This window comes from Parasteatoda tepidariorum, chromosome 5 (genome assembly GCF_982258835.1).
Source record: "Parasteatoda tepidariorum strain Cologne lab strain chromosome 5, Ptep-v5.0, whole genome shotgun sequence".
In the NCBI taxonomy this organism is placed as follows: Eukaryota; Metazoa; Arthropoda; class Arachnida; order Araneae; family Theridiidae; genus Parasteatoda; species Parasteatoda tepidariorum.
In genome coordinates this window covers 90634848-90661055 of record NC_141759.1, presented here as the reverse complement: position 1 = coordinate 90661055, position 26208 = coordinate 90634848, and the positions used below count along the sequence as shown (strand labels likewise).

General features: G+C 31.1%; 2 protein-coding genes across 2 annotated transcripts in view; both read right to left on the bottom strand.

Annotated features, from left to right (window-relative positions):
• The window catches only part of LOC107445972 (4-vinylphenol methyltransferase 2), a 49367-nt gene extending 48948 nt beyond the window's left edge, over positions 1 to 419 (bottom strand). The window contains exon 1 of the mRNA XM_043040248.3: positions 221 to 419. The gene's annotated coding sequence lies outside the window, so the exon portion shown is untranslated. The remainder of the gene's footprint in view (positions 1 to 220) is intronic.
• A 4645-nt stretch (positions 420 to 5064) lies between these two features.
• Positions 5065 to 26208, bottom strand: part of LOC107457435 (protein SSUH2 homolog) — a 45383-nt gene continuing 24239 nt past the window's right edge. The window contains exons 8-10 of the mRNA XM_043040247.3: positions 11620 to 11728; positions 8427 to 8531; positions 5065 to 5995 (exon numbers count right to left, since the gene is read on the bottom strand). Of these exons, the coding sequence (XP_042896181.2) occupies positions 5852 to 5995; positions 8427 to 8531; positions 11620 to 11728 (358 nt within the window). The 3' untranslated portion in view covers positions 5065 to 5851. The remainder of the gene's footprint in view (positions 5996 to 8426; positions 8532 to 11619; positions 11729 to 26208) is intronic.

The window sequence follows — 26208 nt, the reverse complement described above, 5'->3', positions numbered from 1 at the left end:
AAACAAATAAAAATCAGCAGAAATAATCTTTTGAAAAAAGCAAATATATGTAAACACACCAGACAGAGAAATAAATCTGAACTAATTGTATTACTCTAGTACTGTTCGATTTTTTCCCCACTTCGCGCAGCCTTTATTCTAATGATTACAGCACAGTAACAATCACTTCATACTAATCATGAAATATACAAATAATAATCTTAAAGAATAAAAAAAATACCTGATTTCTAATACTCAGAACATCTTTATTCGATTATTCTAACGACATTCCAAAGTCGAACGCTATCCATTTTCTCCTATTATCAAATAGACAAATTCAAAAAAGACAATACAATCAAACGACTGACAGCGGAAGTAATTTTCTGTTAAAAGTTTATTGTTGCAAAATAAAGGTTTAATTTCCGGTTGGTCTGACGCCCCCGTTGTTTGCTCAGCGAAGAAATTTATTGCTTCCTTTACACTTAGATTAATGCACTTCAATAATGCATTTTAACCGAAACCTTTTTGTTTAAAAAATTTTAAAGTTTTTAATTTCTTTAAAATATACTTTGCAATTTTTAATGTTGCTGGTAACATTTCAAAGAGTAGGTTGAAATGTTCCTATTCCTTCTTTTAAAATTAGGACAAGTTACGCTTACGTTGTCCTATACTAAATTTTATATTTTATATTATAACCAGTGTTGAACGGTTGAACCAAATCTGAATTTACAACTATAATATTTAACTTCGTCGCCTTGTAATTTTGAACACAACCAAGAAGACAAAAAACACTTCTGGATAGAGCATTAGGACAAACTAACCTTCTTGGAGGATTGTTTGATGGAATCATCCAGCATTTGCGTTAAATGGAGAGGAAAACAACGAAAACCTCTCATGGTTAACTTGACAACTGGATTCTAACCCATGATCCGTCTACCACTGAGGATATTTCACGTCTGCATTGTGGTCAGAGCGAGTCGAAAGCATAATTTGTACCAACCAGCCAGCACTAAGATTCGAACCTGGAATCACCTCATTGTGAGATGAATGCTCTATCTCCTGAACTACTTCCATACTAAATTTGAACTTTTCAATATTATTTGAATTACTTTTTTATTATTATGGACGACAAAGACGCCAAAAATCTTAAAAATTCAGATTATTTTTAACTTTATTCTGCTTAAAAAAGAATTTGGTAAGGAACAGAAGGACAAATATGAACTTTTACAAATTTGCCCAAATGCTTACTAATCATTTTTCTGATCATATCCCGACTTTTTTTCACTAAAACTTGAATGTGTATCTTCATAATACTTGTACACCGAAGAGCCATTGCATTATGACCACCCTGCTAATAGCATGTATGATCACCTTTAGCCCTCAAAACTGCTAGCACCCGCCGTGACATTAATTCCACAAGGTGCTGATAGGTAGTCTGAGGTATCCGGTACCAAGCGCTCACCAACTGGTCCTGCAATTCCCTCACATTGCGAGGGGGTAGCATGGCAGCACGAATTTGGTTTTCCAAGCAGGACCACAAATGCTCTATTGGATTAAGGTCAGGTGAATTTGGGGACCAAGACATGACTTGAAAGTCACTGGAATGTTCCTCGAACCAATGCATGACGATTCTACCCTTATGACGTGGTGCATTATTTGGTAAACACCATCCCCCGCACGAAAAACTCTTGCCAAGAATGGGTAAACCTGGTCTGCAACTATGTTCAAGTAGCTTACAGACGTCAGGGATTGTTCTATGAGGATTATGGGTCCTAATGTGCCCCATGAAAACATTGTTCCTGGGCGAGAAACCATGAAAACCTGGGCGAGTCCATTGTTATAGATGGAGGGTGGTCATAATGTAATGGCTCTTCGGTGTATAATAATACTTATCAGTTAGTGTTATTGTTGCGAGAGAGCAAGTAAAATTAAAATGATATTAATTTAATGCTAGAAATAAAGTTTTAAGTAAATAGCTTTAAAAATCCCCATTTAATAATTATTGTTAATAAACAGTAGATTATATTTCTGATTAATAAATAAACAAAGTAAATGAGAACATAGCTTAAGGGATGAATTCTCTTTATTCATATCTCTAGAAGTATTTCGTAGGATCTCTCAGATCACATTTTTCAGGAATAAATTCATCAAATCTCGATGAATAGTAAACTTAATTAAAAGAATTGGGTACTTTCACTTATAGAAGAAGAAGACAACCAATACCCACGCATTTAACCTATGACGTCACTAATTTTTATTAGAAATGTGGAGTATTAGAGTAATTCTGAGTTTCTCTACATAAGTTAGAATTATAATTAACGATAGGTTAATTGAATGCAGAGACGTATCGCACATCATTGAAATATAATTCTTTCTCATTTATGTCTTTTACTTAGCATAGATTTATTATTTGTTTATGCATTTTATTGTTACCGTGATGTATTTTTGTTTTGTGTACCTGGCAACTTCGATGCATAATTAGTCTGCTTATGTTTTACTCGGAATCTGTCTGTCTTTGTGTTAAATCTCTTTGCAAATATATAGTGAAAGAATTGAAATCTTTGAGAAAGAATATTTGTGAAAGAATTTAGAATGTGTCACTTAAGAGAATTAATATTTGATGGGCTTGGCTTACTCGAAATATTATGGAAAGAACAGTTGCTAACGTAGAAAAATGCCACGTTTCAACTACCAATTAGGATCGAGATACCCACACTACGTCACTTGCAGGTTTCCCATTCTAAAAAAATATCGTTTTCAAATTAATAAACAACAGCGGTCGCCATAGCAATACATGCAATGATGAAACATGCACACTGTATGCTACTGAACAGTAAAAAAATAAGTAATTTTAATTAGCACGCCTTTCAACTTGCACGCCTGTTTTAGGAGAGATTTTTTTTAAATATTCAGTGTAGGAGCAAATAACATTCTTCGCTATTTCAAATTTGAAATTACACTTTGCAGCATTTCCATTTCAGCTTTATAAAATCAGTTTTAAAGTTTTAACTGTAATAAAAAATATTTAAAACATTTTCTAGTCGATATGAATAACTCTAAGCATGCATATTTATCAAAATTTAGCTGTCAATTTAAAACAATTTCCTGGCCGTGATTGGTCAAGATCTATCATGTCTAAACGTATATGTGCAGAACTTTATCTGAAAATCTGGAAAATTCTAAAGAGTGCTGACGTTAAATTTAGGGCCCCTAGTGCCCTCCCCTTATTCGTCTAACATTTGCAGCTTTCCGTGATGTATCATATTGAAATGATAACTGTGACCAAAGTTTGAAAATTACAAGGAAAATATAGGCCTTCATATTTAAACAGAGAACACAAGAAATCTTATGAAATTTTTTAAAGTCCCGATTATTTTATTTTAAAGAGAAATATTGAGATTGCTATTGATACTCATTGTGTGTCCTGTAATTCATTTATAAATTTACAGCTTAGCGTAGAATCTGATAAACTTATTACACACTAGATGGCGCCTTATTATGGAAATGCAATTCAGAGCCACTAGGTGACGTCTTATAATGTAAATGTAATATAGATTGATTTAAGATTTCAATAAAGGCACATGTAAACCTAATGTAACAAAATTAATTTTTGTTTATTGTTTTAAACGAGACCTCATGTATGTAGGTATATTGTAGTTATATAAATGTGACCAAGTTTGGAGATTATAGGTTGATATTAAGGAAAAATATAGGCCTTCGTGTGTATACAGAGAAATATAACTAAATTTCAACTAATTTCTAAAATTTATTTTCCAACAATAACTTTTTTTAGTATGTTTATTTATTATATCAAATTGTTTAACATGAGAAAACCCGAATTAGGCAATTTTTTTACACAAAATCAAGCAAGTATGCGACAAAACAAAACATTTGAACTCCATTTATATAAATAGGCACCATTGATGGCTATGAAATAAAACATAATTAAATGAAGCTAAAATTAAATAACTTTCTTGGGGAGTGGCCGACATTTTGAAGTACTTAGAAAACAACAGATTTTCAAATCACGCTTGGCCAGTGGTCAGTTGAGGTGTCTCGCTTACGCGTGTGCGTTTGTATGTGCATGCACGTGTTCATAGTAATTTTAGTAACTTTGCACTTTTAATAATTGTACAAACACACACTTTTAGTAATTGTACAAAATGTTGAATTATACAGACAGCAGTCGAACATATTTTAAACTATATTGTTTTTATGTTGGTCGAGATTTTTTTTTTTTTTCAAAACCTCTTCCGTTTTTAAACTCTCTGGAAGTTTATGAACTTTAGGAATAGGTCTAGTTGTGTTAGAGAAGTGGTTCCTAAATGGTTTTTCGAGGAACCCAAGAGTTCCATGGAAGCGTCACATGGGTTCCGGAAGTTAGGACTTCTTTTTTAGTTTTGAATTTCGAAACACGTAATTAAATTTATATACAATTAATTATCTATTATTTATCAAATATTTCAGTTTTTATAAGGAAATTACTTAATTAAAAAGTTTTTAAAGAAAGAAAATCCCAAAATTAGAAACAATTATTTTTCTAATAATTCCCTTTATTTTAATAATGAAAAGGCCTTACATTTATGAATAATTTCATTAGTATTCGCATCAAATGAAAATATAACTAACTTCAAGTATGTTTCTCTGATAACCATTTTCAACGTTTATTGTGTTCCTTTTTCGTTTTTATTTTACGGAACCCATATTCTAGCTCATTTATCTACAGTTTTTGTGAAACTAAAACTAGAAGATAAAATCAAAATGGCAACTATACAATATAGCACTCAGGGCCTGTGAGCTCGACTACATGACATAAAATATAATTTTGTTCATTCTTCATTCATTCACTAATTTTTTTTCAAAATAATTAATAAAATTTCAATCCTTGAATATCTTCAAAATGATTAAAAGTTTTCGTTGATTTATATGTTCACTATTGCTTAGGAAATTTAGACATTAAGTCTCAGGGGTTCCGCCAAAAAAAGGTTGATCATTAAGGGTTCCGTAAAAAAATAGGAACCGTTGGTTTGAGCTACATGTGGATAAAAACAACAACAACAACGAAATAATAAGAATAAGTGATTAGGCAACATCCACTAAACTGGTTTAATGACACACAATATAATATAAGACAAGATGTAAAATACATAGAATATAAAACAAAATACAACTGCTATAAATCACAAAACCGCGAAACAATTATTCTAAGATAAAAAATTACTTTAATACAATTAAAGCAAAAAGCTTTTTTAATTTCATTTTTTGTCTATTAACACAGTTACTTCTCATTTATTTATACAATTAATGATAAAAGGTAATATAATTTAAGCAAAAAAGCTTTTTTTGAAAGCAATTTTTTAATTTCATTTTATGCTATTTCATGTCTTAAAGCAAATAGACAGTTATTTCTCATTCCTTTCAGCAATTAAAGATTAAAGATAATTACTTCATTATAATTATAACAAAATGCATTTTAAAAAACAATTTTTTAATTTCATTATATGCTCATTCATTTCTTAAAACAAATAGACAGTTATTTCTCATTCCTTTCAACAATTAAAAAATTAAAGATAATTACTTCATTATAATTAAAGCAAAAAGCATTTTAAAAAACAATTTTTTTAATTTCATTATATGCTCATTCATTTCTTAAAACAAATAGACAGTTATTCATCATTCATTTCGACAATTAAAGATTAAAGATAATTACTTTATAATTAAAGCGAAAAGCTTTTTAAGAAATAATTTCTTAACTTTATTATATACTCATTAAACAAAAAGAAAGTTATTTCTCATTTATTTCTACTGTCTTGAACAGGATTGTTGGAGTTAAAGCAACAAATGCGCGCAACACAGAAAAAATTATTATTATTCACATAATTGAGCAACATCGGCATTTTTCTGGATAATCTGGCACGTAAGCTTCTTTTTCGTATCCATAGACATAAAATACTCCTTCGTATTCTTTCCATGTATAATTTACTGTTGCAACTGGAATCATATACACTCGATGTCTCTGCAAGTGAAGTAAAAGTTATAATTTTAAAAAAATTAGTCAATATTTATTTACAATGGAACAAAATTTACATCGAGCTTCAAAATAATTCCAAAACATTTTTATCAACGCCTTGACGTAGATGGAACACCGAAGACCCTTTTATAAATTTTTTTCTAACTCTCTAATTACTATCAAAAACATATTTTGGTACTTTTTAATTATAAAAATAACATTCTAATAGTTACTAAAAAAGTACTTATATTTTAGTACTTATATTTAGTACTTATATTTATACTAAAATGTAAAATCCAAAAAAAGTAGTTGGAATTTTTTTTTTTCATTCATATTCGAAAATTTATAAATAATTGATTTTTTACATTTAAGAAATTTAAGTGATGAAAAACTGTTTCTCTTAGATCTAAATAACTGCAAATAAGCGCAAATTTGAAAAATGATTGTTAGGAAGTGAGCCGTGTTTGGGAAATTTTACCTTTCATCCAAAAAGAAACACAGGTGTTTCATAACCATTAATTTATAATGCTAAGTATGATAATTTTCACTTATTTTGATCTAAATTAATACAAAATAATAAAAAAAAAGTATGAAAAACACTTTTAATAAAAATTCTGCATCAAAGAGTTAATTGAAAACGAACAATTTGGCGATGTTCATCTTCCATAAAAGGAAAAATAAACGAGTAATTTGTTCAACTTTCGAATAGAAATGAAACTATTTAATTATTTGAATTCTAATTCGAAATTTAAACAAAAGGAGAGTTAGTCTTCAAACATAAGAGTACGTAGATGCAAGAAAAAAAATTAACTTTAACAGACATTAACTGAAAAACTAAGCCTCAAGAACATTTTCATATTATTATATTATTACTAAAAATCTGCGAAATTTAGTATTTTGCTAAAATTTAATATATGCAGAGAAGGTTTTCTGAAACAGTGGCGTAGTTATTATCTTGTTTTGAAAACGTGTGTAGAGAGATATAATTAACAAATAAGGATCAAAGGGGAGAAAGCGGTTTATATCGAAGAAAACAGATTCAGAGAATAACGAAATTAAAGGTTTGAGAGCTATCAGGTTCATGCATTTGATTAAAATCGTAAATCGTACATGAACGTCACAAGTATTTAATTACATCCTCTAAAAATTCTAAAACAAAATTTATAATTTTTGAGGTTGAAAAAAATAATAAATTTAAATATTGGATTGGAAAAAGAATCGTTTTTATTTTTTTCCGTACTCATCGTTTTCTTCACTCAGCTTTTCTTAGTTTTCTCTGTCTACGCGTGAACAGGAACCGGTCCATCTTCACTGTGTAATAACTCTCGGAGATATTTTCTATGTTCCCGTTTAGTCTAAGCTTAATAATCTTCAAAATGCAACGAATGGCAATACAATCGTCTTTTTTGGGTGGGAGAAAGGACATAAAACGTTCTTACCCCTTGATCTTCAAACGATAGCTTGGCTTTAGTAGTGTTATCTCAAAAAAATACTCCATTTTTTTCTGTTTGGTTATGTTTTAATGTTTATTTTTGAATCCGGTACTCCACGGTAAAGGAACACTACGGGGATATGGAACCAATCATGTTAAAAAGTCCCACTTAGCTAAGTGGAACAAACTTCAGAGATTTCTTTTTTTATGAAATAATTTTGTTTAATTTTATAACCGTCATTGAACAATTTTGAGTTTACAACTGTCAACGTTCAACTCCGTAGCTTTGTAATTTTGAACCCAACCCAGAAGACAAGGGAACTCCCGAATCAAGTATTGGGAGAAAATTTGCTTTTGTGGAAGACTTTTAGATGGAACTAACCCGCATTTGCGTCACATGGAGAGGAAAACCATGAAAACCTCTGATGGTTAGCCTGACGTTAAAAGGACTCTTACACATGAGGATGTTTTACGTCTGCACTGTGGTCAGTACGAGCGGAATTCGCTTCGACCTGCCATCACTGCGATTCAAACCTGTATCACCGGTTTGGGAGGCGATCGCGCTAATCCCTGTGCCATCGTGGCTTTAAAAAATTTAATTTATGAAAATGAAATTTATTTTCAAATTTTCTCGAGTCTTTTAATTTTCTGAATTAAATAGGCCTTGATGTCAGGTTAACCATGGGAGGTTTTCGTGGTTTCTCTTGAATGAATGCGGGTTAGATCTATCAAAAGTCCACCACAAAGATAAATTTCTCCCAATACTTGATCTAGGAATTCCCCTGTCTTCTTGACTGGGTTCAAAATTACAGAGCTACGGAGTTGAACATTGGTTGTCATAAAGTGAAAATTGGGTAGTCTGTTTAATGGTGGTTTATAAAATAAAATATAGTTAGTATAGTGTATTTTTATATTTCTTATCCAACCCCTGTATCGCTATATTGGTTGCTATGAAGTTTAAAAGAGTAAAAAAAAAAGTCCATCGGTTGAAATTTATTGCTGTACCTGTTTTAAAACCTTAGTGTCCTCGAATTTCAGCTTATGAAGTTGAATAAGATGCTCTGACGCTTTGACCACAGTAGCAATTGGAAAATGATTCAGTGGTAGCAGCTGTGGATAAAAATGGAAGTTATTATTAATATCCTTGAGCTCATCTTACACTTGTGTTGTTGTTTTTAATTATGCCACTTGCCAATACCAGCAAGTCAAATTGAAATCAATTGAATTTTTAAGGCAGAGATTGTGTCTCTTTTTTCTTTCAGAGGCGCCATCTATGGCCAAGAATACGAATTGAGGCACATACACGTCACAGCCCGTTTTACAGGCAGAGTCCAATCATATTCCATTCATTCATTCACAGATCGTAATTTTGATCTGAACCAGAAAACTATCAATCTCCGTTTCCCAGGGAGATATTGATTTGTTGTTGGTACTTGGAGGACTTCGTGATCCCAGCAGATTTAACGTGCACCATTTCCCATTTAATACAGGGGGATTCATCGGCAAGCTGGACTCGAACTCCCGTTCTCACGAACGCGAGTTCAATGTCCTACCAACCAGGCAATCCCTGTCTTTTCTTCTTACATTTATAAAATAAATACCCGATAATAACCCAACAAATTCACACTGAAGAAAGAAGAAGCAGCAATTAATAATAATAATTACGTAAGACAAAACCCCTTTCGTTAATTTTAATTATGTTTTCTACTACGGTTTTATTAGTGTTAAGATGTATAACGTGTTAAGATGTAAAATTAATAAACTGGTAGAATAATTTTTAACGAAACATTCAAAAACTCGTCGCTTTAAAATTCCAATTATTTAAAAAAAAAAATAGGAGGCCGTAGTCTTCGCCATATTTTGCTCCACTAAACATTAAGAGAAGCACCCTCTGCCTTAAATACGCTTCGTTTCCCCAAGTTTAGTTGATTGGCTGCTGGTTAATTGACAAGTGACTTTAGAAGCAACAACAACAAGAAATATTAAACTTGTTTCCTATTAAGTATGGCCTTTCTATTCAATTCACCTCTCTACCTTGAAACATTCTGCTAACGCTCAAAACTGGAGTAATGGGGTAATACGTCAATAATCTGTAACTGTGCTAAAACACTCTCTAATGTGTTTGAGCGTGGTAGAGATCTCTCCACCTTGAAACATTCTGCTAACGCTCAAAGCTGGAGTAATGAGGTAATACGTCAATAATCTGTAACTGTGCTAAAACACTCTCTAATGTTTTTAAACATGGTAGAGACCTCTCTACCTTGAAACATTCTGCTAATGCTCAAAACTGGAATAATGGGGTAATACGTCAAAAATCTGTAACTGTGCTGAAACACCCTCGAATGTGTTTAAACATGGTAGAGACCTCTCTACCTTGAAACATTCTGCTAATGCTCAAAACTGGAATAATGGGGTAATACGTCAATAATCTGTAACTGTGCTAAAACACTCTCTTATCTGTTTGAAAGAATGATTACGATTTCAGTTGAGATATTTTTGTGTACACTTAACTACGTATGCATATACTCAGAAACCAACGAAGAATCTGAAGACGTAAGACATGCAAGTAAAACGTTTGCAGGGCTGCTAACTACAACTCTTTTTTAAAAATATATTATAGAGTGGCAGACAAATACAGCCTAAATTGTTTAGATATTTAGGTAAATTTTTCCAACATTTTAACCCTTGGATGCAGATGGGACAGAGGTGTCCCTTTAATATATATTTTTTTCTCTGACGCTTTAATTATAAGAAAAAATATATATTTTTTTTAATTATAAAAACAAACAGTGTATTGCTTACCAAAACAATCTAATAGATTATCTGAATTATATTAGTACTAAAATATAAAATATAAAAAAGTAATTTGAAAAATAATTTCTTTACATACTCAAGAAATTATCAATAATTTGATTCAGTAAAATACAGTATTTTCAATTAACTTTTTCTATAGCTATAAATAAGTGCACATATGAAAAATTATTATTTAGAAGATTTTACCTTTAACGTAGAAAAAGACACCGGTGTTTTATGTTGTATTTCATTACCATAAATTATTAAAATGTTCATTGTAATAATTTTCACTTATTTTGATCTAAATTAATATAAAATAATGAAAAAAATGCTTAATAAAAATTCAGCTTTAAAAGGTTAAAAGTTTATTTGGGCAGAGCTGGAATAAAGTGGCATTCCATATGAACTTCCGAATCATTTCTGAATCATAGTGGAGAAAATAACTTTAAATCATTCATGCAACACAAAGAATCCTACATTAAAACATAAACTTAGGAAGTTTTCACAAAAATCACAGAAAGTTGGCAGCCCTGCGTTTATATGTTATTGGTCTGTACGTTTAAAAATGTTAAAGTAACAAAATTGAATTATACTAACTTGAATAATTAAAAATAGCTTTAATAAATTTTTAATCTTATTTTTCTCTCAAAAATACTATTATTGAAATATTTTATACTAGAAAACTATTATTTTAGGCGTAACTCTGTAGGGCAACTAATACGGATATACTTAAGCAAAACACGACGTGAATAAAGCATAAATGAAAGTACATAAATCCATTTATGTACCCTTTTATTGTTCATTTATGTACTTTCGTTGTCCATTTATGTACTTTCATTTGTGCTTTTTTCCCGCTGTTTTTTGCATTAGTCTACATAACACAAAACATATCCTTTGTTGTATATTACGGATATACTTAGTTTGACGATATAACACATTTTTGCTAAATAAACACGTAGTTTTTTTTTCTTATCGTTTCTCTTTTTTTTCTAAATTTTGAGGACAATATAAATACCTAAAACCAAACTTCTCAAATTTCCACAAATTTCAATAACTTTTTTAGGCTTTGTCCTTATCTAAAACGCATTTTTAGGGAAGAAATCCAGAAAGTCGATTAAGTATTTGACCTAAAAACGAAAAAGCTCCACCAATTCTATATTTTTGGGTGGCAATAATTCTAAAAACAAAATTTCAAGAAAAGTAATGTGTTTTTCTACGGAAGTAAAAGCGTAATCCGCCCATCATAACAGTTTACGATAGAAAAAAAAACGACATTCAATTAAAAAGTTATTATTTTTAGGCTTTGCCGTCGCATTTACTCGTATTTTAAATTTTACATAACTATCATTCTCATTATATACAGGCTTCACATTTTATTAAAAATATAAAACGTATAAATACTCACACTTATGCCTTCTTCTTCGCAAGCAACAGAACCAGATACATTTCGAATTTGATCAGCTGTTAAGCCAACTGACTTTTCGACCACCACGTGGTCATCAACATTATTGTCCCTAAAAATTATATCATAATTAACACTTTACTGCAACCATCATTTACTTCAATTATTAAAAAAATGCTCACTTGAATACTAACTAAAACTACCACTTTTATGTTGAAAAAAGTTTTATTTAAAATAAATTTGTCAGCTAGCTTGTAATCTTACGTCAATTAACGTGTTTAAAAGCACATGTTTAAAGTTCAAAATAAAAACTATATAGTTACACTTTGACGTAACATTAATTATTTACTTGATTAGAAACCGTGGTGGCTCATGGGATAGAATTCTCGCCTCCCAACGGTATAAATCGGGCTTGAATACCAACGATGGCTGGGCGATACGAATTCCGCACCCAGCACAGTGCTGACGAAAATTATCCTCAGTGGTAGACGGATCATGGGTAAGAGTCCTCTTGTCGTTAGGCTAACCGTGGGTGGTTTTCCTCTCAATGTAACGTAAGTGCGGTTTAGTTCATTCACAAAGTTCTCAACGAAGGCAAAGTTTTCACAACACTCAATTCAGGAGTTCCCTCTTCTTCTAGGTTGGGATCAAAATAACAAGGCAGCGGAGTTGAACATTGGTAGTCGTAAACTCAACACTGGATCGGATCTTCAACGACGGTTATTAAAAATGAAATAAAATAATATATATATATATATATATATATATATATATATATATATATATATATATATATATATATATATATATATATATATATATATATATATATATATATATATATATATATATATATATATATATATATACTAGCTGACCCGGCAAACGATGTTTTGCCATATTAATTATTTCTAGAGTATGAAAATATATCTTATTTATTGTAAATGTGTGCGTATGTGGTATATGAGTGGAAGAGGCATGGAGCGCTGTGAACGATGACGGAATGTGAAAGTAACAACACACCAAATAATATTTTTTTTAATTTATTGCAACTTTTTCTTATAAATTATATATACAACGAATTCTGAAAATATTAGTCAAGAATATTAATCTCTTAGTGCAATGGAGTGTACAATATTTTTTGTCATTCCATCTTTAGCTAACACAAATAAACTGGATGGTTTGCCCACTCTAGCGTATGCCACGTATCTGTGCGAAAAACATGGTGTGTTCAAATCTAAGACGCAAACAGACATTGTTTGGCCTTATCATTGCGAATGCCAATCTAATGGGGAACTGAATGCGTTTAAATTGAATTGGCACATCTGTGGGGGCATAATAGGCATAATAGGGATTGGCACATAATAGGGATTCGTGGAAGTAATATACTTTCATTCCGGAATTTGTCATTTAAAATAATGACTTCGATGACGTTGTTCATTAATTTTTTAATGACTAATCGCGTGCCGTTTCACAGCCAAGGTGGGTTCAAATTACGAAGCAAAGTAACCTGAGATCCAACTTTGAGTACTAAATTATGCGGTGATATGCCAGGTAAATCCAATGAGTTTAAAAACTCTGTTGGAAAATTTGCAACTTCAATGGGATCGCAAACTGCATCAACGGATTTGCATGTCACCAAGTTACCTGGCAATAACTGTTGCATCTACAGATTCAATTCGTTGACGTCCACATTTTTTGCTGCTAAAATCACCCTTTCTGCCAGCCACTCATGATGAATGCATTGCGTGTGTACATCGGGAAATATTAGGCTAATGAGAGCATCTTGTGAATCAATGATTGTGCAGAAATCGTCCGGTAATTTAAGCATCCAGTCTAATCCTTAGTAACCTTTCCATCACCGATATCTAACAATTGTTTTGAGAATGTTTCAGCAGATGGATCTTGAAGCATTTGGACGCGCATATTTACTTTTAGTAGAACTTTTTCAATATTACGCCAAAGTGGAGATGATCTCAAGAAAGCATTGATCTCATCAGCGTACATTAAACGCGGAATGACGTGAAATGTATTTGTCTGAAATCACCTTAAAGGAGTAACAGAGTGCCGCCAAATAATTTGTCATTATTTTTTTATATCTTTCAATGTCCTGTTCAACGCCTCGAGCGATTTTTGTGATCCATAGTGCAATCATCCCAGATGATAATTTTACTGTGTTTTAACACTGTGGCCATAGAAGAAATATTTTTTATGTTGCACACTGCATCTGGGTTGTTTTGAATATTTAGTGGCAGCTTAAATACTGAATGAGCTGTTCTGCCTCCGTCCAATAAAATTGCCGCAATGCCAGATGATGCAACGGCCAACGCGATGCCATTATTTGATCGTATTTCACCGAGAATTAGCGAAGTAATTAATGTTTTGCCAGTTCCACCTGGTGCATCAGGAAAAAAATCCACACTGTCCTGCTGAAACTGCGAACATAATGCGGTCATAAATGCTCCTTTGTTTCTCATTCATTAGTGGAACATTGCGAGTAACAATCGCTGCCATTTTTATCGTATTGTATTGAAGTTCACGATTCATGTCAGTGTTTAATAAATCAGATGCACTTCGATTTGGCGAAAGCATACCGAAATGACTGAGTGGCAATTTGGCAATAATAATGCAAAGATCCTCAATAACAATCAGTGCTTCATTGTACATAGCATCGCTGAATACTATCGTTAGATCGTTGCAACGTGTGCGATATTGATACCGTATATCATCAGTCATCGAATCTTTGTGATATTCTCATAACGTTTCTATACGGGCCGGGAAACATGTAGCTAATACTATAGCAAATAGTAGACGATTTTGCTTTGCAGTACAGTTCAATGCTGCTTCAGCAAGCATACATTCCCACTGGTTGTCGTCTTCCAGCAAGCCGAGTGCAAAGCATGCATCTTTATACGTTGGATGCTGATTTCCATCGACTTTACATATATCTTGAAATGACAATGAGCCGGTGTAATTAACCAACAACAGTCGAAAATAAAAGCACTCAGTCTGCCTTGGATTGACAGTAAATATTCTCCCCAAGGCGTTTGATTTGAATAAACCGGGACATGCATCAACCGGTGTACCTTGCTTGTGGGGTGTCCATTTTTTTGAACCCATGTGAAATAGGGTGGTACTTCTGAGTAGAGTAATGTCCGTGCAAAGACGCCAAAAGCATCAGTACGATTACCCAATTCAAAAAATTTGGCGAGTGTAGTTTTTGGTGGATTTATAGCTCGGTCAATCGCTGTCTCGTTCGTGAAATATACGCTCTGACCGTTTTTATGATGGACGGCTAAATGAATAACGGTTGGATCCCGTTCATTAATTGGGAAACCAAAGATACGCCAAACAGCTTCATTGGAGCTGATGTACCTGCCTATTTGGTGCAGCGTTATTTCGTCGTTGTTATTCACTGGAAGAGCAGTCACATTGGTATTTTCAACTCGAAATACTGCTATATCATTGCCTTTATTCACATACTTGCAAATATATTTGATGCTCTTCTTTTAAGGGCATGCATAAGTATTAGAGTTCAATATGACTTGTTGCAACGTGCGTGAATATTATTTTTGATTTACTATGTTTCTATGTCTAGTTTGGATCCGAATACGATTAAATAAAGATATATTTAAAATATACGTTAAATCTGTCCAAAAAATGAAAAAAAATTAGATACAAACCATTCTCGAATCCTTCTGAAGGTACACAGAAAATTTCATTTAAATCGGTCCATCCGTTTAGGAGGAGTTCAGTGACATACACACGAACAGACGAAATATATATATAAAGATATATATATAAAGATATATATATATATATATATATATATATATATATATATATATATATATATATATATATATATATATATATATATATATATATATATATATATATATATATATATATATATATATATATATATATATATATATATATATATATATATATATATATATATATATATATATATATATATATATATATATATATGGGTTCAAAATGAAGATAAAACAAAGTCTTTTTAATAATTTTTTACAATATATTAAAACTAAAAAAGAAAATGAAATGGAGCAAAATGCAAGTAGAGGATACGAAATAATGAAACAACAGCATTTAAATATAGTAGTTCTGTTATAAATCAAGAATTTTCATCTCAGGCAGGAAGTTTGATTTTAGAAATCATCTTCAAATCATTTTCAGTGAATCATCACAGTTGAAATATAATGAAAAATGAAATACATTTGAAATGTAAAATAAATAGAACTTTGAAACTCAACATAATGCTTAAAACTACCAGAGCTTATAACAATTCAAATAAATTAAAAGCATATAATAAAAATCATAAAATTGCTAAATCAATAGTGAGTCAGTAGTCGAAGCGAGTGACTGACATTTCCAAAGTGGAAAATCAGGAAAGAAGATTAAAAAGGAGACACCTGAACTTTATTTAAGATATATTAGAAGACTGGACTAAAAATTCTTTCCCTTGCTTTATTTACCACTACCTAATTTGAAATGAAAATCATGATATCACATTAAAAACTAATGTGGCTTCGTTATATTGAAATTAAAATTAAAGTAAAAACAACAAGAAAATTATATATACATATATCCATTTCGCTTTATCTTATTAGCCCTAAATTATAAATATCCTTGAAAATGTCACTTACCCTTTTGCTGTACTAAGTTTTTCAAATATCAATGAAAAACCATTTAACTATTATAGGTTTTAAATGTGTAAAACTCTGTTAAAATTTCCAAAAATCAATTGACAGTCATAACGTAAACTATACCAAACTAAGATAAGAAAATGTGTTGCAATGAAATGTGTTAAAAAATATAATTAATATAAATAAAAAGAGAAAAAAACTTTTGTCTCAGGCAGATTCAGGCAAATTCAGTACATCATCTAAAAATCACTTTAAAAGTGTCATCATCGACAAAGTAATCAATATCATAACCAATTTCAAAGAATGGAAATGGATCTAACCTGACTAAAAGAATCTATTGTAACAGGGCTCGAAAACAATCAGAAATTTTACCCGTCCCCGAGGACGGCTTGTCCAACAATTTACCCGTCCTCCTTTGAAACGAACCCGTAACTTCTAAATAAACAAAAATATAATTTTCTCTTATTTATTACAAACATTTATATAAATTGCACAATGAATTAGTAGTTACTAGGATTACATTATACAGTAATAAAAGAAAGTCATTTTAGAAGTGAGGCACTAGACTCTTGTAAGATAACAAAAATTGAAAATGTATCACGAACATTAACGGGAAAATGGCCGTCCGTGCGGAAGTCGGATTCTAGAAATTCGTTGTCCGCAGGGAATTTTTGACAGCCGAGGACGGGCGGTTTTTCGAGCCCTGTATTGTAAATTAGTGATATGCAGCGTTATTTCAAATTTTTTATATTCAATAAATTAAAAAAAAATTATGCCAACATTTTCATGTTTTTATTTCGTTTCAGGTAAAATGCAGAGACGCAAAATTCTTCGACAAATCATGCAAAGCTTCTAATACCTTCAGGGGAAAGAAAAAGATTTTTCAAAAGAACATAAAAGGTAATACATGCTGTTAATACGCCGAAGAGCCATTACATTATGAGCATCCTGGTAATAACGTGTAGGACCACCTCTAGCCCTCAAAACTGCTAGCACCCGCCGTGGCATTGATTCCACAAGGTGCTGGTAGATAGTCTGAGGTATCTGGTACCAAGCGCTCACCAACTGGTCCTGCAATTCCCTCGCATTGCGAGGGGGTAGCGTGGCAGCACGAATTTGGTTTTCCAAGTAGGACCACAAATGCTCTATTGGATTAAGGTCAGGTGAGTTTTGGGGCCAAGACATGACTTGAAAGTCACTGGAATGTTCCTCGACGATTCTACCCTTATGACATGGTGCATTATCCTGTTGGTAAACACTATCCCCCGCAGGAAAAGCTGTTGCCATGAATGGGTGAACCTGGTCTGCAACTATGTTCAAGTAGCTTACAGACGTCAGGGATTGTTCTATGAGGGTTATGGGTCCTAATGAGCTCCATGAAAACATTGTTCCTGGGCGAGAAACCATGAAAACCTGGGCTAGCTCATTGTTATAGATGGAGAGTGGTCATAATGTAATGGCTCTTCGGTGTATATGCGTCTTTTGAGTAACGAAAACGACGCATATAGTAACAGCAAGCATTTTAAGTGGGCGCTGAGACAGCATATTTGAGAAGTTATTAATCAACAGATTGCTGTTGGGGACAGAGTTGCCAACTTTTTACACTTAGTGGATAAATTCCATCGATTTGTAACAGTCTATATTTTAACTCTTTGACTGGTGTCCCTTTTGTATATTTTTTTTCCTAACACTCTAATTACAAGCAAAAATAGGTTTTGTTATTTTTTAATTACATAAAAACAGTCTTAAAGTTAATTAAAAAAAAACATTTGAATTCAATAGTAATTCAATTACTATTGCATTTAATTTGTCTATCAATAAAGAGAGCTAGAATTTTCGGGTTAGCGAATATTAAGAGCATCTACAGTCTCAAATGTAAATCTCTTTTAGTGAATTTATTAATTACCACACATTCCTAAAAACTGATTTTGAGTTGTGAAAATCAGATTATTACTCAATCTAGATTATGAAAGAGCCATTAAATAAAAAATCTAATAAAAATAAAAGAGCGGTAGCAAATATATGTCTAAAAATTTAAATTGATAATAATAATAACCACACCACAAGAGCTGAAAATATAAATAAAGAGATCAGTGAGTGAAACGAGTAAGTGACATTTTCAAAGTGGCTATAATAAGTAAAAGAGGTACCTGAACTTATTTAAGATTTATTAGATGGCTGGGCTAAAAATGCTTTTCTTTATTTTATTTACCACTACTTAATTTGAAATATTAAAAACATGCAATCATAGTCAAAACTATTGAGGATTAGATATATTGAAAATAAAATGAAAACAAAAATAATTTCGGAACATTAAATAAATCCATTTTGATTTACTTTATGTTATTAGCCCTGAATAATAAATATCCCTGAAAATGTCCCTTACCTGTTTCTTCCACTAAGTTTTTCAAATATCAATGAAAACCCCTTTAACTATAACATTTATAACGTTTAAAAATGTGTATAACTATGTTAAAATTGATACTAACTATAAGCTATATATGATGTAAACTATACTAAACTAAGTTAAGAAAACGTATAGTTAATATAAATGAAAAAGAAAATAAATCGCGCAAAATGGGGTGAAACTTTTTGTCTCAGGTCCATCAGGATACAGTCCATCATCTACAAAATCATCTTTAGAAGAATCATCATAGACAAAGTAATCATAATTGCTATAATCAATTGGGTTAATGTCAGAGAATATAGTAATGGACCTAACTCTAAAAGAATCTATTGCAAATTAGAGATAAGCAGCATAATTTCAAAATTTTTATGTTCAATTTAAAAGAAATTAAGGCAACATTTTCACGTTTTCATTTCGTTTATAGTAAAATACAAACGCAAAAGTCTTCTACAAATCATGCAATGCTTCTAATACCTTCAAGAGAAAACGATTTTTTAAAAGAAAATAAAAGGTAATAGGTTAATATATGCGTTGTTTGAATAACGACAACGACGCATATAGTAACAGCAAGCATATTAAGTGCGCGCTGAAACAGGAGCATATTTGAGAAGTCATTCATCAAAAGATTCATATTGCCGAGTTGCCAACTTATTACACTTTGCTTATTATATATATATATGTATATGGTCCTCGTTACACTGTTCCGTAAAGTGCTCGACTTCGCGTGCAGGTCGTTAGGCTACCGAAGCGGGGGTGCCATCCCCTCTGCAGAGGATCAAAATTGTGATGGCATGTCTTCGGATCATCCTCGGGGATGTTTCCCCGACTGTCGCCAATAGCCCATTGTTCAGCTCTAGTGCGACGTAAATGAACTACAACAACAACAAACTCTAATTGCAAACAAAAATATATTTTTGTATTTTTTTAATTATGTCTAAAAGTTAATAAAAAAAACTTATTAACTAAATTATCGGAATTATATTTGTACTAAAATATAAAATACGAAAAAAGTAGTTTGAATTTTTTTTTGATTCGTATTTAAAACTTTATCAATTATTAATTTCGAAAAATTTCAATGATGAATAACTGTTTCTTTTAGATAACTGCGAGTGAGTGTAAATTTGAAAAATGTTGAGAAACGTCCGAGTTTAGAAGATTTTACCTTTAATGCGGAAAAAGACACCGATGTTTTTTTACCTTGTTTCATAAAAATAAATTACTAAAATAATAAATATAACATTTTTCAATTATTTTGACTTAAATTAGCACAAAATAATGCGAAAAGTATGAAAAATATGTTTAATGAAAATTCTGCGTCAAAGGTCTAATCTATAATTTTTTGTTTAGTGAATTTGATTTAAAGTTGTTTTCATCACCGCTGCATATTTTATTTTTATAACCGTAGTTGAACAGTCGACCCAATTTTATTTTCGGGGGGGGGTGGAGTTTACAACTACTAATGTGCAACTACGTAGCCTAGTAATTTGAACCCAATTCAGAAGACAAGAGAACTCCTGGAACAAGTATTGGACGAAATTTGCCTTCGTGGAGGACTTATTGATGGAACTAACCCGCATTTGCGTAACATGGAGAGGAAGACCACAAAAACCTCCCACGGTTAGCCTGACTGCAAGGGGATTCTAACCCGTGATTTGAAAGTTCATACGAAACGCCACTAGATACAAAACAATGATGGGGCCTCCCTGGCGGAGCGGCGGAGGTAGCGGGCTCGAATCTCGCTGTTACCCTGTTTGTATCTTCGTGCTGTTCTTCTTTGTATAGTGCTATCTGTCCTTGTATTTGACAAAGGTTTATGAGCCTAAATTGAGCACACAAGCCTGCAAATGTATGTTAGTCCAATATACAATACAAAACAATGATTATGCTTATTTCAGGAAATCTATTGTAAGTTAGCTTCAAAATGAATACATTCAGTTCGGTAATACGAAAACAGAAAATAAGTCTTAATATGACTGATAATAAAACTGATGACTGATATGTAAGACTGAAAAAAGTAATTGTAATTGATACATGAGGGGTATCCCTGTTTTATTATTATCTCAGAAATTAATTTGAAATCACAAAAAAGCTTTCATAGCTTGTCTTCTTTTCATCATGTATTTGGATCTTTTTTATTAATTCAAAACGCATCATGTTCTAGTTGAAATAACTTCTCAATTACAATTAGAAACTTGAAATATTAAAACCAAATAAATATATATGTAAATGAGAAAATCCTAAGGACTTTTCTGGACAACTTTTAAAAAAATTGCTTACTTTTTGACATTTATGAGCTATGGTTTGTATCAACATTATTTGATAACGAAATATGATACACTATCGGGGTTCGTGCGGTTTCCCAAAAAAATTTCAGAACTGGAAATAAAATTAAGAAAATAAAATGCATTTTAATGAGTTTGTTTTCACTATAAGGCTTTTATTTCCAAGCAAAATTAGTCACGAAATTTGAAAATGGGTATTCATAATTTCAAAGTTTTAAAATAGTAAAAAGGAAATATAAAGGTATAAGTAAAAAGGAATTTGTAAAATGTTTATAAGAATATGAGAATATTTCCACTTTTTATAAAGACAGTACAAATCCTGTGTGACTGGGAGAATTTAAAGAGATAAATCTACGTAAAACACGATGAATAAGAAATGTGGGGTTCCGCGCTTAGCATTCGCTACATCGCCAAATGCAATAAAATCGTAAATATGGCGAATAAAATTGTGTCTTGGCGAAAGTTTGGCGAATGATTTTTTCCATTGGAAATAATAACATATATTTAACTAGATCCTTAAAATTACGTCAAAAGGAATTTTTCTAAACAAATCAGTATTCTTATTCGATTACAGTAATTTTCGGTAGATGCGCCGCATATCCAAGTAGAATTGGGTCCAAATAATATAAGCTTGAAACAAGTTTCCGTAAAATAGCTTTCTATGAGAAAAAAATCGTTAAGATTTGCATTTGGCGAAGATTTTCGGAAATTGGCTAATACTTTTGATATTTGGCTAATTTATTGGCTAATAATTTGAAATCCTTAGAACGAGTCCTGGAAATATTTTACACAATTTTTTATTTCGAATTTTAAAAAAATGCATTTTAGGAATAATACTTTTACAAAGAAAAAGTATTTTCCATTTTTTTGAATTTCCTCGAATTCAATACGTTTTACTCTATAAATGGTTTACTCTTTAAAAATTATTCTTAAAAATGTACAAAAATAATTTATATAGGTCTCAGAAGAGAAACGTGAAAATAATAATCCTAAACGCATTCATAACCCAATAATCATCACAGACCTAACTCTTAGAACATCCTATTCTGAAAAACACTACATAATTATTCATAAACCATAAACAATCATAACCAGTTTACACTAAATTCATAAATCATAAAACAATCATTACCAGCTTGCACTATATTTATAAATCCTCGTGTAATCATACACAGATTACATAAATTCATAAACCGTATGGAACAAGTATATCCAGTTTGCAAAAACTCCTACACCACAGAAAAATCAAACGAAGATTATAAGAACTCGTGAACTAAACAACAATATTTAGATTATAACAGTTCACGAAACGAGAAAAAAAGTCATATCAAAAACACGATTCATAAATCAAAAAACAATTATTCAAAAATCCAAGAACAACAATTCATAAGACAAAGAACAATAATTCATAAATCAAAGAACAAATAAAGTAACAATAATACACAGAAATCATAACTACTTAAATCGTTAAACAATCATATCCAGATCATACCCATTTAAATCGTTAGCTGTCATATCCACATTTAATCAAAAAAATCAAAACATTTCATAATATGCATTAGAACCATTTAAATTGTAGTACATTACTATAACTTTGCTACAGAAACAAGGCTTAAGAATCTTGAAATAAACCATGAGTCAGATTTGAAAAGAATTCTTAACGAGAACTTTAAAAATAGTTTCTAAAACTTTTAAAGATGATGATGATAACTTCGAAACACATTAAATGTACAGTGCGCAAAAAAATAAAAGGATATTTTCTACCTAAAACAAAATCTTAATGGTTCGAAGGGTTAATTATCGTCTGAACTAATTAATGCCAATTAATTAGTGCAAACGATATTTTAAGTTACGAAATAAGACATAAAAACTTACTTTCTCTGAATAAATATACCTTTTTTCTAACGAATTCGGATTTCTGACCTCCCAAAGCATAGGGTGTAGCCGCAATCTGGGAAATATGGTCCTATTAATTTGGACGGGAGAACTGTCCAATGTTTGTACTACTTAATGTTAATTTTACTTTTTGCTATTTCATCATCTCTCGTTGTTATAATGTTGCGAGCAATTATAAAATTCGTTTATCCAAAGATAATTCCACACAAAAAACACATTTTAATAAATATGTACTATTTTTATCATTTTATTTAATAACACTCTGAAAACTTTTGAACAGTAAAGTTTATAAATTTTTTACATAGTCTTAAAATATCTAATTTTACGTTGCAAATTGCAAAATTTGAGCGAAATCGTTTGAATAGTTAATGAGAACTCAAATTTTAAATACATGACTTTTTTTAAAATTCGATTTCTCAGGATCTATTCAACCGATGTCATTAAGTTTAGTAAATATTTATACTTCTTTATTATTCAATTTATTAATATTCGAAAAACTTTTGAATTGTAAGGTATATAATTTTTTAAATCACTTTAAAAAATGCTTTTAAGTCATTTTAAAAAATGCCCGGAATTATCCTTGGATAAACGAATCTTAAAACTGTGTGCAAAAATTTTTTAAATCGCTTAAAAAAATTCTCGAGATATTATGAAATACGCAAACTAATAAAATTAATATTAAGGTTTCCAAACTTTAGACCGCTCTCTTGAGATAGATATGAAAAAAGATATGTTTATTCAGAGAAAATATGTTTTTGTGTCTGATCTCGTAACTTAAAATATCGCCTGCTCTAGTTAATTTTATTTTATAACCGTCGTTGAACAGCCGATCCAATTTTTGGGTTTACGACTACTTATGTTCAACACCGTAGCCTTGTAATTTTGAACCCAATCCAGAAGACAAGGAAACTGCTGGATCAAGTCTTGTGAGAAATTTGACTTCGTGGAGGACTTTTTGAAGGAACTAACCCGCATTTGCGTTACATGGAGAGGAAAACCACGGGAACCTCCCACGGTTAGTCTGATGGCAAGGGAACTCTAACCCATGATCCGTCTACCACTGTGGATATTTCACGTCAGTACTGTGGTCGGTGCAAGCCGGATGCGGAATTCGTATCGACCAGCCGGATTCGAACCTGATTCACCTCATTGGAAGGCAAACGCTCTATTTCCTGAGCCATCGCGACTCGCACTAATTAATTATCATATTTGAAGTCATTTCTTCGAAACATTAAGATTGAGTTTTACAATGTTAAAATCCGATTATTAGATCAAAAGTTATTCAAGCTGATCCATTTTTCTCTTCTTTTTTTTGCGCACTGTGCATGTAATTCACATAATATTTTGAGGAATTGTGAGACCAGTCTTAAAAGTTAATAATTAATATCCTCGACTCATATAAAAATATCAACTTTACTTGATATATGATACGTATCACTGTTGTTAACTCAGAAATTATTTGAAATCACAAAGCAAATTTCATAGCAGGTCTCTAATTTTCCTCATACAGTTGTTTTAGGTTTTTAAAAAGTACGGAAGCTTTGTTCTAAATTAAGAGAACCATCCGTACAAATGGTCTGTTACTCTCTATCTAATTACTGCAATAGATTTAATGCTACAGCAATTATTACAGAGATTTATTTCAAGCACTTGGATGACATTTCGTTTCAAGTAGTTTCATCAGGTAATGAAACAGTTTTAAAGAACTTCTTTGACAAAAGTGGCAAAAATTAAATGTAAGCTACATAAAAACATTTTAAAATGCATATCTTTTTTCATCTCAGATAAACTACATAATTCATAAAATAGCTTTTTCATAGCTTGACTACATTTTCATCACTTATGAAAAAGAATATAATAGCAGAATTGGGAACTATTTAAAAATATCATTTCATAATTTTTTCTAAATAATAATCTATGTTAAAAACGAAAAGACAAGGAAAAAAACGAAAAATTAAAATTTTTATAAAGTCTACAGCTACAAGTTTGCATGTTAATCATCATATAGGTGTGACAGGGTTGACAATTTAAAAAAAAAGGGCAAAAACTTCTAGTTTATAAATATAAATTCAATTATTATATCGATACCATTAAAATATACTTAACCGTAAAATATAAAGAACGGCAGCTATGCTATTGTGAACCAAATTCAGGTTCAACATAGCTAAGTCAACAATCTGGGAGAATAATTTTTCAAAATAAATATGATAAAATTAGGTCTCAGCATCCGGTAAAATATATCATTTATCCATCAAATGTAGGTTTTCTTCACAGACCTTATTCAAACAGTTATTTCTTTGAAATTTTAGAAACGATATATATATATATTGAATATACAAAATCCGGAGAAAAGATGGGGAAAATTACAGAAATTTAAATTAAGAAAATAACACATTTTTTTTAAAAATAATTTTCTTTTTCTTTTCAGTATTCAGTAATTTTTTCCATTTTTTCTCTACATTTTGAACTTATTTTATAAGTTCCATATACTTGCAGCTTATGCGCAGTAAATCTAACTTATTAATTTTTCTTAATTTTCACCGTTTTTCTCTTCTTTTGTTGTTGTCCTTTTTGTATTTATCTATCGCGCTATATAGAATAAATTTAGAATGATAATTGTGTGGATTAATGCAAGAATAACCTATGTCTTTATTTAGTGAAAGAATATAAGCGATTAATTAAAGTTCTATCTCTTATCAGCTAATTGTTTATTTGTATCTCGAACCGCCCTATTTAAGGGCATACCAGAGTAGATGCATAAAACATACATAAAACATCAGAAATTATATCAACAAAAGTATAAAAAGAATAAAACACAAGCGACCAACAGTTAAAAACATGACTCTAAATCCAGCCAACACATGGAAAATCACAAAGATCATAATTAAAAGAGTAAAAACAATATATACATAAAAGTGAATAAAACACCCATATCATTCGTGGTAATAGCAATGCATAAAAGTAAAACATTACATAAGGAACACAATGGAATAAAATTTACTGTTAAAACATGATCCAAAACCAAGTCAAACATGGATAAAACCGATCATATAAATGAATATATAGGAGTAAAATACAGTAGGGAACCGATTATCCGGAACGATCGGGACCATCGCTATTCCGGATAGCTGATTTTTCCGGTTTTCTGAATCGTTACAAAAAGCCGTTTTTTTATTGTTAAACCCAACTAAAAAAATAATATTTGGAAATAATCTTAAGAAGAAGAAAAAACGAAGTAATACACTAATGATTATTTCCAAAATGGTAGTAAGGTAAACATCTTTCCAAAAAGAAAGAAAAATCCTAAAATCTCATAAGGAAAAAAAAAAAA